We start from the raw sequence: 19,065 nt of genomic DNA on the forward strand, positions 1-19,065 counted from the left end.
ATCTTCAGAAAATGTGTCTCTTCACTCTCGAAGCCCCTGGCTGGCTGCATTCCAGATTTTGGACCTCCAAATAGTGCCCCATGTCTTTTAAGTTGTCTCTGGGTGGGGAGGTTATGATCATGGGAGTAGGTGTCAGACATATACGAATATGGGTCCAGGTTCCTCCATTAGTAGCTGTGTGATCTTGGACAAGTTACTTAACCTCTCTGAGTCAATACCTCTACCTATGTCATAGGACTCTTACAAGTCCTCTTACAAGGACTGAAAAAACAATGCATATCAAGCATCTAGCAGAGTGCCTAGCACATAGTGAACGTTCAATGAATGCTTGTTCTTTTGAATATTTCCCTTAACTAGATACGTAATTCCCTTGAGAGCAACTGTTACCATTGTGAACCTTAACCCCAGCCATCCATACAGAGTGGCGGGGGAGTCAATAATTGGTTAATTTAGATTTTTTTCCAAGTCTGTATCATATTCACTGTAAAAGCATTTAATACGATCCTAATCAATGTGAACGAAGCAACAATTTCCAGGGTTTTGCCACAGGATATAATTTGGGCTTAAGGTCACAGAACAATTTCTCCCCATTGGGAAGCGACCTCCTTTTTCAGATGTCCCCAGTTAAGCCCCATTTAGGTAAGAGATGACACCCTTCTCCAATGGCAAAGTTCCAGGGTGTTTTGATTTTGGTCTCGTAGTTGCCCAGAGCACAGCTTAGGATGACACTATTAAAGCAGAACCTCTCCCCTGGGCCTTTGGAAGGTGTCGCTGAGGGCCATAAAATTAGTAGGGCAAGACTAGCTCCTCGAAAGCTCCCACAGTGGCCACCGTACAGTCAATGAGGACCAGAGACTGGCTCCCTCAAGCCCGTCAGGCTCTCCACGCCTTGAACAGGAGCCCCCTCCCTAGGGCTGCCAGCTTCTCCCTCCACCCCAGCACCTGAGCTGACAGTGAGTGAAGTTCGTGCGCCATCATGTGGCCAAGAAGGAGGAAATCCCCTGTTTGACTTTGCCAGGAATTCTCTTCTGATGATGTGTTTCTGGCTGCTTCTCAGCCATGAAAACCAACAGTTCTGTCCAGGTCTCGTGCATGGACTGTTTTTTTTTTTTTTTTTTTTTTTTACTTATGTGCTTTGACATCTCCTTTGCCTAATATTTTCATCATATAATGTTTTGCAGACAGCTTCAAGTGGGTGCTACCGTCGGGACTCAAGCAGTATTTCCTGGACTTTCTGGGGAGCAGTGATGCCCCACGCTTAGCCTACAGCTGATTAAGTTTGATCTCTTGGATGCAGTCTTGCAAGAACTTACGCTAGGCCTCCAGGCCTTCCTTCAACAAAGTTTCCTTCCTCTTGGGTTGATACATCTAGTCTGTATATGCTAACATTTTTAAATGAGAAAAAATCTGGACCCTGAAGTAAAGTACAAAACAGCATACATATCTCCATTATTTTCCTCTAAGTATAAAAGAATTTTTTAGAATTTATTTATTTTTGGCTGCATTGGGTCTTCGTTGCTACACGCGGGCATTCTCTAGTTGTGGCAAGCGGGGGCTACTCTTCGTTGCGGTGCGCGGGCTTCTCATTGCGGTGGTTTCTCTTGTTGCGGAGCACGGGCCCTAGGCGCACGGGCTTCAGTAGTTGTGGCTCGCGGGTTTCAGTAGTTGTGGCTCACGGGCTCTAGAGCACAGGCTCAGTAGTTGTGGCGCACGGGCTTAGTTGCTCTGCGGCATGTGGGATCTTCCCGGACCAGGGCTCGAACCTGTGTCCCCTGCATTGGCAGGTGGATTCTTAACCACTGCGCCACCAGGGAAGCCCTCACTGTGTTAAATCTTAAAAGTCATCTGTCGCCTGATCTCTTTGTCTTTGTCCTCTCCCCCACCCCTTCCTCCTAACTTCCCCACTGCCTCACTTCCTCTTAGTTTCCCTGTCTGCCCTATTCCCCTGCTGGACTGCAAGGCTTCTGTGCTTCCCCAGCTCTAGCCTCTTCTTCTCTTGCCAACTGGTCCCCTTCACTACCCTTTTGTCACCATCTCACAGGCCAAACTGTGAAATCCTTGATTGAGAACTGGGCTCCAGAGAGAGAAAATGAAATCCCCATCGGAGAGGGCAGAAGGGTGATGAGGTGAGAATGAATATGGGAGACCCAGAGGGAGACAATGAAAACAGTGAGCTAGCGGAGTATGGTGGATACTGGGCAGAGTCAAGAGGCCTGGGCAGATATTATCTATCATCTCCTAGTAACCTGGACAATTCAAAAAAATTTTCAGGGACCCACATTCATAGTGTATACAAGAGAGGAATGGATGAGATTATTTTCAAAGTCCCATCTACAATGGTTATTTTTATTCTGATTAAATTTTATATTTATATAGGTGCTAAAATGTCAAAATAAAAAAGGTCCCATCTAGCTTTGAAGTTGTATGATTCAAATTCTTATTCCTCTCTGATCTCCTACCCCTCTCACACCCACGCCTACTTCCTTAATCCTTCTTCTGACTGATAACTTTGGATAGTCTCTTGTAAACCTTTCAGCTAAAGGCAAATCCTCTTTACATTCTGGGTCCTGATCACAATTCCACAGATGTACAAACTGGAAGAGCGTCCAATTCTCTACTTGTTTTTTGCTCAAATGTTGAAAACACATCCTCCAGCTTCTGGACTTTGGCGTGAGTTTAGGAGGGGCACGATTTTATTTTTTTACTTTTAAATTTATTTATTTTTGGCTGCGTTGGGTCTTCGTTGGGGTGCGCAGGCTTCTCAGTGCGGTGGCTTCTCTTGTTGCGGAGCACGGGCTCTAGGTGCGCGGGCTTCAGTAGTTGTGGCACACGGGCTCAGCAGTTGTGGCTTGCGGGCTCTAGAGCACAGGCTCAGTAGTTGTGGTGCACGGGCTTAGTTGCTCTGCGGCATGTGGGATGTTCCTGGACCAGGGCTCGAACCTGTGTCCCCAGCATTGGCAGGAGGATTCTTAACCACTGTGCCACCAGGGAAGCCCGAGGGGCACGATTTTAGAGTAAACTAATATGAGGCAGCAGACCTGCGATTCTTAGCACACACACATTATGGTTGTCTTTTCCACAAATGTGCCCAGGACAAATATTTAAGGCAGCAGGTCCATTAGAGAATGACCTGCATATACATATATTACAAATTCGCATATTTCAGTACAACCATGCAATTAGCAGACTTTTTTTACTCAGCTATTTTGAGTCTTCAAATCCTTCCAGCGGAGCTGCCTACGCATCCAAGAGCTGTGCTGTTGTCAACATGTGGGGGGAAAAAAATCTTGTTTTTATTTATTTGCAAAAGGAATTTCTTTTGGATTACTTTCCAAGACAAACCTTTGGAAGATATTTTGACATTTTAACAGCCTGCAGTGATAAGAATTAAAAATTCAGTGAGTGACCTGAATTTGAAGTGCATGCAAATAACATGAGTTGAAAGTGAATTAGCGAAACATTTAACATAGAGGTTTAGAGAAAGGAAGCTCTTATGCTGCTTTAATTAAGACAGGGTTTATTCAGGGAGACATCTAAATCGATTATTCAGGAAAAATTTTTCATCTCCCTGGGCCATTGTGGAGCTCCTGGGGTAAGCAGTGTCACGTAGCAGACCAAGGAGCTACTAGTGAACTCTGAATGTTGAGCTAAAACATCTGGATTTCAGACTCAAACATAACGTTTGCTAGCTGTGTGAGTCTGCGCAGGTCACCTCCCCTCTCTACTCTGCGGTTCCTTCATCTGTAAATAATAACAACATATCTCTACGCTCCTTCCTCCTTCCCTCAATTAGTGTGAAGACAGGATGGCATTCCAAGTAAAAGAATCAAAAGCAATGCTTGCCACATTAAATGTTGGTTACACTTCACTTTCTTTTTTCTTTGATAAATTTTATAAATTATCAATTTCATTCAAAAAAACATTTACTGAGTATGCGCCAGACACTGTATAGGGGCCTAAGGATCTAGAACTAATCTCCCAACGGACAACGGTTTGCCTCTAAGTTTTAAAACTAAAAAAAAATGACAATGAAAACAATTTCCTAAGAAGTATTTACTCTTAAACATTCCGGGTAAGCTCTAGGCCAGGCACATATTTTCCTACATCTGGTTTACCTTCCACACTTGCAGTGCTGCGAAGCGAGGATGAACATTGAGAACAATAATCTGAGGGCACTATATAACCCCTCTCGGACATGTGAAGGGTCACACGTGCACGCGTGTGTTTTAGGAAGATTTTTCAATAAGGGACTCGAAAAAAAAAAGATTTTTCAAAACTCTCAATTAAGAAGTGTTAGCTATGTATACGTATAGCTGATTCACTTTGTTATAAAGCAGAAACTAACACACCGTTGTAAAGCAATTATACTCCAATAAAGACGTTAAAAAAAAAAAGTGTTAGGAATCAGAATACCACCTTACCCCAAACATCTAATTAACAAGTTTGTGCTTTGCTGGATTGGTTAATTCCTGAGGCAGTAATATAGGAGCTGTGGATAGGAATGAGTATCTGTATCCACAGGTCATAAGCAAGCGTGGAACATGGTGGGAAACACCTGGACATAGACACCAGTCATTATATTAGCAAGGTTGTTCACTTGTGTGGAAAACAACTGAAGGACTCTCTCCAACCAAAGGCTGACCAGTACTACCCTGATTCTCTTATAACTCAGACATATCACGACAGAGCAGGGGAGTGTCCTCCTGCCAAACGCAGATACATTTCCTGGGCAAAATGCCACAATAGAACTTTATTTATCAATTGTTTTCAAATTATTTCTCAACTGTAAAAGGAACTGAATTCAGAGAGAAATCATCTAAATTTACCCTCACTTTTCTCAGGGCTCCCAAAGCTTCAGAGAAACGACTCACCATTAGAAAATATTTATGGACATACTTACCTGAGCCTGCATAGAAGGTTCTTGTTTAGGCTTTTTATACCTGCTGGAGGGGGTGGATTGCTGGAAATGTGTAGAGGTGGAGTTCTTTATCATTAAAGTTTCATTGGGCAACACACTTTACTCATCATTTCAGGAGCCAAGCCAGACTCAGAAAGAGCACAATGAAATGAGCTTATGAAAATCAAGTTTTCTCATTCCTCATTCATCTCAGTACATTAGCAGCACTGGGTCCAGATTTGACCTTGGATGGTTTACTCTGGACGATTCTGGCTGTAATGTATGAATCAGGTAGAACTCATGGCTTGATTTTCACTTTAATCAGCTAGAGCTTGGCTTTGCAGAAGTAAGGACAGTAAAGAAACTGATGAGAATAAAATGACCACTGGGGTGCTGAAGGACAGCACTTCAGAGATTTCCAAATGCTTTTCGTTTTCTTTCATTTGTTTTTCTGTATTTTCTTTCAAATGGGAGCGTATGCATATTAATTTTAAAACATTTTGTTTTCTCGACAGGTAATTGGAACTTAAAATGTGTTGTCTGGTCACTTTATTATAGTCTGCTCTGCAGGGCAAAAAGGAAAGTCCTCCTGGCATCAGCAGGTCTTCATTAGCACATAAGCAAAGCATTCACCTTTATATCTAGCGTGTGAATACGCGACTTCATCGTCTTCTAGTGGTGAGTCTCCAGATCCTACAATAAAACAGAACAGAAACTGCAGCAAGAAAAGCCACATGATACGGACGAATATTTTTGAAGCACTGCTTTGGCACAGTCCATGCAAGAGGGGCTATTAGAACGCACAGCCAAGAGTAAAAGCTTTTGTGGCCATTCGTGAAGGGACAGGGGACCTCTCAGAGTGAACCTGGCTGGGCTGAGATGACCAGAGCCAATCAAGATGAGCCTCAAATGGTTTTGGAATTACCACGTGCCAACTGAAATTCTCGACTCGGAATTGAAAGAAAGTCAACTTCACTCTGAGAAGAGGCCGATGGCTATGAGTCTCATGCCAGAGGAGACGCAGTAAAATGTGTATAACTCAGATACGACCCAGACTTTCTCCAGCAATCAAGGAAAACCTGGTAGAAGTGGGCGTTTATGTTACCTGAGAATCAGTCCATTGTATGAAATGAACTTGGGTGGAGGATAAGGAGGAAAATCAAATGTCTTATCTTAATGACAAAGAAATACAAAGCTGTCTTGGTATATCTGTAGGAGATGAGTGTTGAAACTGATGATGTGGCTGTGTATTCAAAACCTCTCACCGAGGCATGGCTAAAGTCAAATTGCGTGATGAGTCTTGCTACCCTTGAAAACAACAGCCTCATAGAGAAAGTCTGTGCTTAATTTCAAAATTTAAACTCATTTGGAAGTTGGAACTGACTCATTTTTAACCTGTTAAATATTGAATTCCAGTAAATGGTAGATACTTAATCTTTAAAGCAGTACCAGGCCCCAAACTTCAAAGCGATAATCTTACATTTAGAGATCTTTCCTCCTAGCCTTCCTAGTCTGATCACTGACTGTTGAGTTAACACCATCTTGATCACACATTTACCAGCAGGGACCGCAACCATCACAGATAAGAACATTCTCTTTTACGAGGTTATTGCAAGTCCTCACATGCCAAAGCCTTGTTACACATCTAAGAGGATTGTTACACAAACAAGTTCAGGGCCGACTGTCAGAAACTGGATTTCTATACTCTGGGTTCTGAGTTCTCCATTTGCCTTCACCAGGCACGTCAGGAATAAACTACATGCATCGTTAAACCACAGATTCAAGACCACAAGCTCAACTCTGGTGTCATTTGAAGAGTGGTAAATGTTTGCCTAAAGAGAGGAACCCTCCTGGTTACACCATGAGACAAGTCTTTATAATGAGTCAAAAGGAGATATAAAGATGGTTCGCGTCACCACCCCCAAGGTAGCAGCGTCCCTGGCAGAGTAAAGCAGCTCTTCTGTTCTTTTTTTTTTTTTTTTTTTTAAACTATTGCTCCATCTTGTTTTGGCTTGCTCAGTTCTTTGTTTTTTTTATTTTTGGCTGTGTTGGGTCTCTGTTGCTGCGCGTGGGTTTCTCTAGTTGAGGCGAGCGGGAGCTACTCTTTGTTGTGGTGCGCGGGCTTCTCACTGCGGTGGCTTCTCTTGTTGCGGAGCGTGGGCTCTAGGCGTGCGGGCTTCAGTAGTTGTGGCACATGGGCTCAGTAGTTGTGGCTCACGGGCTCTAGAGCACAGGCTCAGTAGTTGTGGGGCACGGGCTTAGTTGCTCCGCGGCAGGTGGGACCTTCCCGGACCAGGGCTCGAACCCGTGTCCCCTGCATTGGCAGGCGGATTCTCAACCACTGTGCCACCAGGGAAGCCCTCAGTTGTTTCTTTGGAAAGCCCATTGAAACCCCAAACCAGGCATTCTCACTACTGCCTTTACTTAAATTAGAGCCTGCAAGGCAGACAGTTCAGATGATCTCAAGAGGTTACCTTGATTAGCAACTTGATTAGTAGCACACTTATATTGGTCCATCCACCTCCACTTAGATCACAACCACTCATTATCTCTCTCTGCCTATCTTGCACTGTGATGACTCTAAGTCATAAATTCCCCTTTGCCAATGATTGTTCCAGGGGTAGGCATGAAACCCAGTATTGGCCAGTGACAAGGAAAAATATGTCTGCTTTGGGGGAACAGGGCTTATGGAAAAGACTTTCCCCCTGATAAAAGAGAAAAGTGCACAAGAAAACTCTTTTGCCCTCTTTTCTCCCTTCCTGCTTTGGAAGCTATGGTGTAAGGATAAATGCCTGAAGCTACAGCAGCCATTTTGCAACCATGAGGTAAGATGTCTCAGGACAAAAGGTTTTTGGCTGAGGATGGTAGAGTGGAACTATTAAAAGAACCTGGGGTCTGTGATGACTTTATTGGGCTACTAAATCAACCCTAGACATCCTACCTCCATACTTCTCGCTAGGTCAATAATAAATGTCCTTTCAATTTAAGCCATTGTGAATAGCACTGTCACTTGCAGCTTAATGCATTCAAACTGATTCACAAATGAACAGGAAATTTACTGCCTATTACTGACAGGAGATAAGAGAATACAAAATAAACGGATATTAGCTACCCCTTCCCCCAGAATCCCAGTTTATATTCAGCCTAAACTCATATATCCACTTCTATAAAAAATGATGACTAGTCTACAAAATGGACATCATGAAGGATACAATAAGATCAAAGACCACTGACTAACTTATGTTCAGCAGACTGTACGTATTGAAGCTCACTAAAGCAGCAAAGGAAATTCACACATATTAGAGAAAGATTTTCCACAGGGTTAAAATAGAAAGAAAGGAATAAAAAGAGAGACAGAAGTTGGCAGGGAAGGAGAGAGGGAGGTTTCCTAACAAACTCTTCTTTATTTACAAAAGGCTGTCCCTTTAGAATTCTGGTTAATTGAGGTTTTATCATGAAAACCATTAATCAGTCCTCATGTGGTTCAGATTACCACTCTTTGGAAAGAATGCTTCAGTGCTTCTTCTACACAAATACAAATTCTACATTGGCTCAGAAATCAGAAACTCAGTGCCATGTAGGATTCTGTCCCTCAGCCACACCTGGAGCCAATTCCATTTAGAATTCTGCTCTCCTTGCAGAAACTTCATCTAAATCAACAGATTTGCAAAGAAATAGTCACTCCTTTTTTTCCAAAGTTCAAAGAAGGGTCTTCCTGGTCCATTGAATCCCACCCTTTCATCCAGTATGTCCCGGTAGTTAACACCATTGAGGCAACCAACACACTCTTAAGAAATATCTATTAAATGTATTAGAATTACACTAGGGATTTAGATTTAGAAGGCTAGACTGCTCTTTTCATCACCCTAAAAGTTTTTTCATTGTGACGGTGGTGGGTAGAGGGAGCATTTGAAACTAATGGAAGATGTAGCCAATCTGCTAAACTACATTCCTGTATTGACTGTGATACATGATGCAAGCTGACAGATTTGCTGGTTCTGTGTTAAAGTTTTAGCTCAAAGGGTTGGGTTTATTTTTTAATTATTCTGAAGATAGCTATACATTCTTAACTTTTGTCAGAAATTTCTGTTTTTCCCCCTCGTCATCCTTATTCTAATAATAATTTTATTACTATCGGGAGTCATCATATTTAATAGTAAACTGCATCATCAATTTTATACTGAAAGTCAATGGGAAAATCAAACTCACTTCGCAGTAAAGATTCTTAACTTGAGTCCCTGGCCTCCTAGAGGAACAATGGAAGCGCTTTGGGGGAGTCCATGAACCCCTTGCAATTGGACATGCTTTTTGGTACATGAATATACTTTCCTGGGGAAAAACTTGCGAACTTTTAGTAGATTTTAATAAGGGTCTGTGATCCAAAAAATTATTAAGAATCATGGTTTTACAGCATTCTTTATTATGAAGCATGTTAGAGTATTTACTAAAGAAGTATGCAGTATCTCCTTGATATTTGAAACTTTTTAGTATGGGAGAGGAGAGACAAATATATTTAAAACAAGGATAAGTGCTTATCTTTATTAGATCTTACTGCTTTCTTCTCTAGATTATTGTTATCCAATGGAACTTTCTGCAATGATGGACATGCTCTATATCTATGCCGTACAATAGGATAGCCACTAGCCACGTGTGATCATTAAGCACTTGAAATATGGCTAGTACAACTGGGGGGATACATTTTTTATTTCATTGAACTTTAGTTAATTTAAATTTTTACAGCCATGTGGCTAGTGGTTACCATACTAGACAGCATAGGTCTAGACTTAATTTAAAAATATATATTTTGTGGAGATAAATCATGTCTCTAAATTGCTCAATGGTGAGAACCATGTCTAATTTGCCTTGTATACCTAGCATATGATTCAGAATTGGTAGCTGACAAATGTTGGAAGAAAAGAGAAAAATCTGCCTCATGTTTCTTATGACACATAAATCATGTGTCATTATGCTCGTATGTCTGGAATGGTTTTATCCCATGCAGTATAGCTTCAGGATATAAATTTGAACGGTGACAATACTGGAGATTTGGATGTTTAGAAAAAGGTATTTTGGGCACTTCCCTGGCAGCACAGTGGTTAAGAATCCGCCTGCCAATGCAGGGGACACGGGTTCGATCCCTGGTCTGGGAAGATCCCACATGCTGCAGAGCAACTAAGCCCGCGAGCCACAACTACTGAGCCTGCGTGCCACAACTTCTGAAGCCCACGTGCCTAGAACCTGTGCTCCGCAACAAGAGAAGCCACCGCAATGAGAAGGCCACGCACTGCAATGAAGAGTAGCCCCAGCTCAGCTGGCCGCAACTAGAGAAAGCCTGCACGCAGCAATGAAGACCCAACACAGCCAAAAATAAATAAATTAAAATAAATTTTAAGAAAAAGGAAAAGGTATTTTGCACTGTTGGAAGCCACAGGGTATTCATTTACGGGAACCAGATGATTTAGTGCTAGCAAATGATTTGCCAAAGGGGCTACACCACAGCTGTAGTAAAGTCAAAAGGACATTTGAATGGCTTCTGAACAAAGATCAAATCCAGGGCACTGCCAGGAAAACACAGCCTACAGATAAAGCCAAGGATATGACCGTCAAATCCTTTGTTAAGTCAAGGTGGTGCTTCAGAGTACTTTCAGTCATACAAGAGTCCCTTTAGAGAGTAAAGGTGTGTCTCCCAGATCCTCTCAAAGAAACAACAGAGAAGAGTTTATGTCTGTGAGATTTGTGGATGTGGCTTCTGTCTAATGGACAGAATGTCTAATGGACAGGAGACCCACAAAGTGCTTAATGAGGTATATATTCAGAAATATTACCAACATGACTGAGGGGGACAGAGACATTATAGAGTGAGGAGAGCCCTTTGAACTCCCAGAATTCTACTGTCAGGAAACAGGCTCATAGAGCTGCTTAGCTGTAAATAGGTGTTACCCTTCCTGGAAAAGGAAAGATTGCTTAGAGGGTGGAATCAAGAGCGTAGAGAATAGAGCAGAGAACCATAAAGAATTCTTTCCAGACTGTGAGGCCTGAAGAAAGAACTACCAAAACTTGGCCAGCTAGATTTCAGGACTTCTATGGAACAGTGACTCTTTTATGCCTCCCATTTAACCCCATTTTTAACAGGAATCTCTATAGCAGTTATATTACGGCTATTCAACCATTGTAGGTTGGGTATGTGGGGAGAAGATACCTCTTTGGTTTTACAGGTCTACAGATAGAGGAGAACTGTCTTCAAGCAGTTACAGTTAAGGAAGTACATAGAAGGCGCCTCATCCCCGCCTGGCCCTGATTGAGATGATGAGATTCCGGACTTCGAGCTGATGCTACAATGGGATAAGACTTCTAGGGACCTTGGGAGGGCATGAGTGTATGTTGCATGTGGGAAGGACATGGATCACTGGGTGCCAGAGGGTAGACTGTGATATGCAGCCCCCCGTGATCCCTTTCTCCCAGAATTCATACCTTTGTATAACTCTCCCGTATTGGGATGGACTTATTGACTTTGCTTCTAATGAAAAGAATATAGCAGAAGGGATGTTATATCTCTTCTGAGATATAAAAGGACTGTGGTTTCCATCTTGGACATTCTCTCACTGTCTTTCTTGCATCACGCATCCTGGGGCATGCCAACTGCCAAGTCCTGATGGAGTCCCATACGGAGAAGCGCATGTGGTGAGGAACCAAAGCCTGCCAATAATCATGTGAATAAGGTTGGAAGAAGATCTACACACACATACACACACACACACACACACACACACACACACACATCGAGCCTTCAGATTAAACCTCAGGCCAAGGCAACAACTTGATTGCAACCTCATGAGAAACCCTGAGCCAGCTAAGCCATGACCAGATTGTAATGTACACAAATTCTGATATAAGAAGCAGTATTTGTTTTAAAAACAAAAAAGGGGGTGTGGGTGGAAGTACAAGCCTGCAGGATTTATGTGGCTGAGGACCTTACGGTGCTAGATTTTACCTGAGACTGTATCCTTCCTTGGGTCTTTTTCCCTCCCCTCTTCACTGACATCTTTTCCCTGAGAGCAGTCCCTGCAAGTCACAGACTCTGCTTCTAGGGAACCAAGGTAAGACAGCAACTGAATCTCCCTAAAACTCAAATACCCCAACTGGCCATGCCTCACAGGTTAAATGGCATAGGTATGTTTCTAAAATACTATATTAAAATAAAGGTTAGGGCTTCCCTGGTGGCGCAGTGGTTGGGAGCCCGCCTGCCGATGCAGGGGACGTGGGTTCGTGCCCCGGTCCGGGAAGATCCCACATGCCATGGAGCGACTGGGCCCGTGAGCCATGGCCGCTGGGCCTGCACGTCCGGAGCCTGTGCTCCGCAACTGGAGAGGCCGCAGCGGTGGGGGGCCTGCGTACCACAAAAATAAAATAAAATAAAATAAAATAAAATAAAAATAAAAAATAAAGGTTAAATGGCATAGGTATATGTTTCTAAAATACTATATTAAAATAATTAGTATTATTCTTGGTTTGTTTTACAAACTTCTCATTTGATAGTTCCTAATCACATTTTCTATTTAATTTAGTATGTATATATTTTAGGCTTCTACTACCTTGACCTGCTATGCATGTAAATGAGCTTCTGGTAAAAATATTAAAATAAGACAAACTTATATCTGGGCTAATATGTTTTTCAAGAATCTTTTAAACCATTAAGCATAGTCAGGAATCTTAGTGCCACCAAATTTTTCTCTGTGTGTTTTTAAATTCCTCTGTCTAAACCATCTTGTATGAGTTATGATTTAGGAAAAAATATATATATATACATTCAATTTAATAACCACCAGGAAAAGCCACATACTCAATCCTCTCTAGTAAAATAAACTGTTGTCAAGTTTAGTCCGTGAATTCGTATGACTGGGTGATAAAATCTGCTTTAGGAATAAGTGACTTTCAGTCTCAAGATATTACATAGTTTATCCTTTGAGGCAGGAAAACCCCTGTGTTTCTCTATATGTCTTCATGTCCTAAAGATCTTTACAAAATGGGAGCCTTATTTTACTGCTGTGAAGCATTACCCCTGAGTCTCTCGCATTCTGTGGCTTTTGCTAACACTTACAAGCGTTCCAACATTTTGGGAGAGCCTGAGGAAGGGTGGACAGAGGGTAGAGTGGTAACCCTTCTCTCCTCTGTGGGTAAATTTGCAAGGGCTTCTTAGCTAGTCCTAATATACGGGGGACCATTGATTGAAGAAGCCCAGGTGTGAGTCTCACATGCCCGACTGGCAGGCAAGACTTGCTCTGTTATGTCTTGGCAAAGTATTGAGACAGAGGAGAGATGTCCAGGAGTTGTGTATAAATGTGTGTGTTTGAAGGAGTGGAGCAGAGAAGACAATTTAGCTTTTCAAGAGCATCCGCTTCAACTCCAAGATATAGGAGCGAGTACACAGAGGGCCAGATACTGTAAATGAGACCCTCTTCCTTGGAAGCTTTACGCCTCTAAATCAGGGGCAGACTAACAGATAAAAGCCCAAGGGTAAGAAAAGGGGGTGGCGGAAGTACACAGAGACGATGCCCGTCCCAAGTGGAACAAGGGGATCCAGAAAGATGGATCTAAATAAACCTTTTGCTAATCGTGGGGAGTAGACTGAAGGCAATGTTTATTACCAGTATTTTTCTTGGAGGAGAACATCCACGAAAATATTCAGATGGGACAAGTTTACAGTACATCTCAGACATTCACTTCACTATACACCCTCCTCTTTTCCCCTCCCCATCACCATCCCAAAGCCCTCACATGTACCAACAATCAACTAGAGTAGCGTTTCAAACTTTTGACCCAATTTAATGTCATAACTAGTATTTTCAGAGTGAAATAGAACAGAATTGAAAATGTCAGGGTTCATTGCACATATTAAAGATAAATACTACTTTGTGCAACTTATGTTTTAATTATATAGGTGTACGTGCAGTAGGGCATCCCCAGTTTGCATTATTATCACTAGCAGGCCCTCACACTCAAAAGTGTTCTGATTGGACAATAAATACTATATTAACCCAAATAATAGGTCACAGTATATATTTCTTCTTATGGGTCTTAGTCAAAATAATTGGAAAAACAGTGATTTAGAATATTTTGAAACACCCATAGGTAATAAGAGCCTTGTCTAGTTAATTCTTTGTTTCTTCCCTCCAAAGGAAGATACCTGACTATCTGAGAAAGGCTTCTGGGGGCAGTAAGGGAAGCCTTTGCTTCGCCCTGATTTGTTCAGGGCCTGGATGTTCTAGCCCATGAGACGCCAAGCAGGGACTGAGCTTCCTCAATCGCGCTTGGCCATCCTCTCTGGTAGGATGCAATTGAAAGAGCCCTGGGATTAAGTTCCAGCTCCTCCACTAATTCTATGGTATTGACTGAGGAAGCCACTTTCCTTTCCTGAGCCTCAGTTTGCTCATCTGTAAAAGGGAATGACAGTAACGGGGAGAAGAGTGCAGTACATGTTTTCAAATTATGTCCCCTCTGAACATTCCTATAGTCAACCTCTAGTTGGGATCATGGTAGTTCTCCTCCAACTGGTAATAAACCATGAGCATGGTGCATGACACCTTCACCAGATTCCTTCATTTTCATTGCCTCTTTAAGTAAGTCCTAGGGCAATCCCATGAGGGAGGTATCATTCAGGGACTAGCATGTATAGGTGGGGAGGGCAGCAACCCTTTGCAACCTTGTTCATGCTCTGATGTCAGCTCAGAGAATGAAGTGAATATCAAGTACAAGGCAAACAAGGATTGAACTCTTCTGATCATAAATCCTGTGCCGTTTCACAACTTCTTGTTTCTGTCTCTCTGCCTTTACACAACCCACCTGAAAAGCCCTTCCCCTCCTCTCAGCCCCTTTGCTGATTTAAAAGCTATTTCAAAGCCTAGCTCCTCTAAGTTGGTCTTTTCTAATCTTCACTTTAAAGTCTATTCACATTCACACGCTCTGTCCTATTTTTGGATTAGCACTGATCTTATACGGGTTTGGATTTTTCAGAAGTTGTTTCAGATGTGTGTAGGTTCTGTCTTCCCAGGTAGACAGAAAACTTCTCAGGGAAGTTATGTTGATAATATTTCTGAATATATAACTCATTAAGAACCTTGTGGGTCTCCTGTGAATCTCTTGGAGTTCACTCCATTAGACAAAAGCCACATCCACAAATCTCATAAACTCTTGTCTGTTGTTTGATCGAGAGGATCTGGGAGACACATCCTTGCTCTCTTAGAGCTTCAGTGAACACAGCACTGCTCCACCCAGAGTTCCTCAAAAGGCTTCTTCCCCTCGAGACTTTCGTCTACATACCCCTGATCTGCTGGAGCTGTTCCACCAGCATCAAAGCGAGACACCATCTCCCTGAGTGAAGGCTATACTTACAGAAACAGATACTGTATTTAAGATTCAAAAAAGCTGCCCAAATAAGGCTGCAACTGGCACATCGTTCTTGGCAGTAAACCAGTGGTATAATTTACAAAATTCTGGAACATTGTAGCAAAACTGAGAAGAACAGGATTCAGGAAAGAGAGATACTAAGAAAAGAAAATAAAACTGCAGCAGTGTGTACTGAGGATAGTAGGGCAAGCGTCTAACTGCATAGCTGTAGAATGATAAAATGTAGATTAAAGGGAGAGAGACAGGCAGACAGACTGGACGGGCGTAGGGAGAGACAGAGAAAGAAAGAGAGAAGTGAGGAAAGACACTGCCAGAAAACATCCCTTAAATAAACATCATAGGATTGTCTGTGACAGGCTGCAGCCTGTTCAGCTGAAACCTGAGGCTTCATCCTTCTGGAACATTCTCTGGCTCCCTGACAGAGGATGGAACACCATCACCCAAGGATGAAAACCTGGGCTTCCCCTGAAGCCTTTCGTGCTCTGCTGTGATGAGAAGTAGAATGGTTTCTTTTCCGGGTAGTTTCGCTCTTGGATTTTGAAAGCATGATTTTCCACCCAGTGTCCTTGAACTGACAGTCACACACTGGCTGCTGTCAGTTATTATTATCTTCACTGGGAGGCTTAAGCTCTGGGGAAAAAAGAAGGTGGACCTGAACTGATGGCAATTCTGGGTTTCAACATGTAATCAGCAAGCCTTGTGCACTACCTTGTGGGAGTGGCTGAACTCCAATGCACAATGCCTGGCGCTACCCCTTTCTAGGTGTGCTGGGCAACCACTGTGTTCTTCTGAGGGAAACAGGACCCCTCCTTCTCGAGAACTGTACCATTCCCCCATGCTACCCGCATGCTTCTAGCGGAGATGGCTTTTTCCTAACCCCTGACCACACGGACGATCACATCAAGCTGGAACGATCAGATCCTTCAGAGGATTTTTCTCTGGTCGTAAAATATGGTAAAAGGAAAATACAGTGGTAAAAAGAAGCTATGATCCCTGTATATGCCAATGACAAAGGTTAAGTCTCGTAGAGAATGCGAATCCGAGAGAATGAAATCATCACAGAAGAGCAGGGACAAAACAGAGATAGAGGGAGAGAAAGCGATCTCACGGTATTTGAGCCCTTGGTTCCATTACGCCTTGGGCCCACCAGCATACCCCTGCCCTTACAGAAAACAAAACCTCCCTTTGGCCAAAGCTGGTTCAAGATGAGTTTCTGTCACTTACCATCAAGAGGTCTGACTTAAATAGCAGGCCATCGGTTCACATTTGAATGAAATGAATGACCAAAGGATATGGTACGACCTCTGATTTGGGATAAGAAATCAGTCTCAGAACATAACCTCCAATTCCTTATTTCAAAACAATAGCTCAGATCTAAAACAGCTTCGTGTGCTGTTCAACAAATTTAGTGGGATCAGCTGTTTTTAAAATTTTTTATTGGAGTATAGTTGATTTATAATGTTGTGTTAGTTTCAGGTGTACAGCAAAGTGAATCAATTATACGTATACATATATCCACTCTTTTTTAGGTTCTTTTCCCACATAGGCCATTACAGAGTATTGAGTAGAGTTCCCTGTGCTATAACAGTAGGCCCTTACTAATTATCTATTTTATATATAGTAGTGTGTATATGTCACTCCCAATCTCCTAATTTATCCCTTCCCCCCCTTACCCCCTGGTAACCATAAGTTTGTTTTCTACATCTGTAACTCTCATTTCTCTTTTGTAGATAAGTTCATTTGTATCCTTTTTTTAAAAAAAATTTTTCATTTCATTTTTGGCTGCATCAGGTCTTAGCTGCGGGATCTTCGTTGCAGCATGTGGGCTCTTTTGTTGCGGCGTGCGGGCTTCTCTCTAGTTGCTGCGGGTGGGCTCCAGAGCCTGTGGGCTCCGTGTTTTGTGGCACACGGGCTGTATAGTTTGCAGCACACGGGCTCAGTAGCTGTGGCGCACAGGCTTAGTTGCCCCGCGGCATGTGGGATCTTAGTTCCCCGACCAGGGATCAAACCCGTGTCCCCTGCATTGGAAGGAGGATTCTTAACCACTGGACCACCAGGGAGGTCCCTGTATCCTTTTTTTTTTTTAGATTCCACATATAAGTGACATCATATGATACTTGTCTTTCTCTGTCTGACTGACTTCACTCAGTACGACAATCTCTAGGTCCAACCATGTTGCTGCAAATGACATTATTTCATTCCTTTTTATGGGGGATCAGCTTTACTTTTAATAAAATACATTAGATCAGAATGAGAAAAAACAGTCACTGTATATACTAAAGGTTTATGAAACTTCTGGCTCAGTAATATAATTATGTATATTATATATATAATATTTCACTGATTCTAAAAAAGCATTTTTTTACATTTTAATTTCTCTGAACTCACGATGACCTTTATAATCGATGGAATGGCGTAATTTAATTGGCATCACTTCTTTCTTTCTTAGTGGTATTTAAAATAACGATGCCTTTGACAACCACTGGAGTCTTAGGTGTGATGACATACTGTGTGTGTGTGTTAGTGTGTGTGCACATGCAACTGTGTGCTCTGGACTGTGGTGTAAAATATACTTCTTACTGCTGGTAGCAATAGAAAGAATTTGAAAATAAGTGCATTACATGACTTACCTAGGGATTCCAAATTGATAATCAACTTTGATTTAATAAAGGAATTTTTTTTTAAATTGATAAAGTAATCTTTGATAAAGTAATCTTTGATAAAGTAATACCTATCAACTAAGGCATTTATCCACTCTCATACTTACATAATGCCTTAACACAGGGGTTCTCAACCCCCAGGCCGCAGAGAGTCGTTAGCTCAACATCACTAATAATTAGAGAAATGCAAATCAAAACTACAGTAAGGTATCACCTCACACTGGTCAGAATTGCCATCATCAAAAAATCTACAAACAATAAATGCTGGAGAAGGTGTGGAGAAAAGGGAACCCTCTTGCACTGTTGGTGGGAATGTAAATTGATACAGCCACTATGGAGAACAGTATGGAGGTTCCTTAAAAAACTAAAAATAGAATTACCATATGACCCAGCAATCCCACTCCTGGGTATATTCCCAGAGAAAACCATAATTCAAAAAGACACATGCACCCCAATGTTCATTGCAGCACTATTTACAATAGCCAGGTCATGGAAGCAACCTAAGTGTCCATCAACAGATGAATGGATAAAGAAGATGTGGTACATATATACAATGGAATATTACTCAGCCATAAAAAGGAACGAAATTGGGTCACTTGTAGAGACGTGGATAGACCTAGAGACTGTCATACAGAGTGAAGTAAGTCAGAAAGAGACAAACAAATATCGTATGTTAACGCATATATGTGGAACCTAGACAAATGGTACAGATGAACCAGTTTTCAGGGCAGAAGTAGAGACACAGATGTAGAGAACAAACGTATGGACACCAAGGAGGGAAAGCAGGGGTCGGGGGTGGGGGTGGTGTGATGAATTGGGAGATTGGGATTGACATGTATACACTAATATGTATAAAATAGATAACGAATAAGAACCTGCTGTATAAAAGAAATAAATAAAAGAAAAAATTAAAAGAAATAAAAACATGAAAACTAAACTTACTTATATAGAGAGACTGCCAAGACCTCCTCTTAAAGAGTTCTCAATAAATGGCGGCTATGATTGTCTTCTTAAAAAAAAAAAAAAAAAAGATGTCCCAACTCCCCTCACCATCTCCCTACACAAAGCTGATATTCCAAATGTCTACACACTCAGTGTAAATAA

The 19,065-nt window shown here is 42.0% G+C and overlaps 1 protein-coding gene across 1 annotated transcript in view; it reads right to left on the reverse strand.

Annotated features, from left to right (window-relative positions):
- SRPX (sushi repeat containing protein X-linked) overlaps positions 1-19,065 on the reverse strand; it is a 98,744-nt gene that overhangs the window by 48,871 nt on the left and 30,808 nt on the right. The window contains exon 2 of the mRNA XM_079910351.1: positions 5,531-5,590. Coding sequence (XP_079766477.1) covers positions 5,531-5,590 — 60 coding nt within the window. The remainder of the gene's footprint in view (positions 1-5,530; positions 5,591-19,065) is intronic.

Source organism: Stenella coeruleoalba (genome assembly GCF_951394435.1).
Source record: "Stenella coeruleoalba genome assembly, chromosome: X".
NCBI classification, from domain to species: Eukaryota; Metazoa; Chordata; class Mammalia; order Artiodactyla; family Delphinidae; genus Stenella; species Stenella coeruleoalba.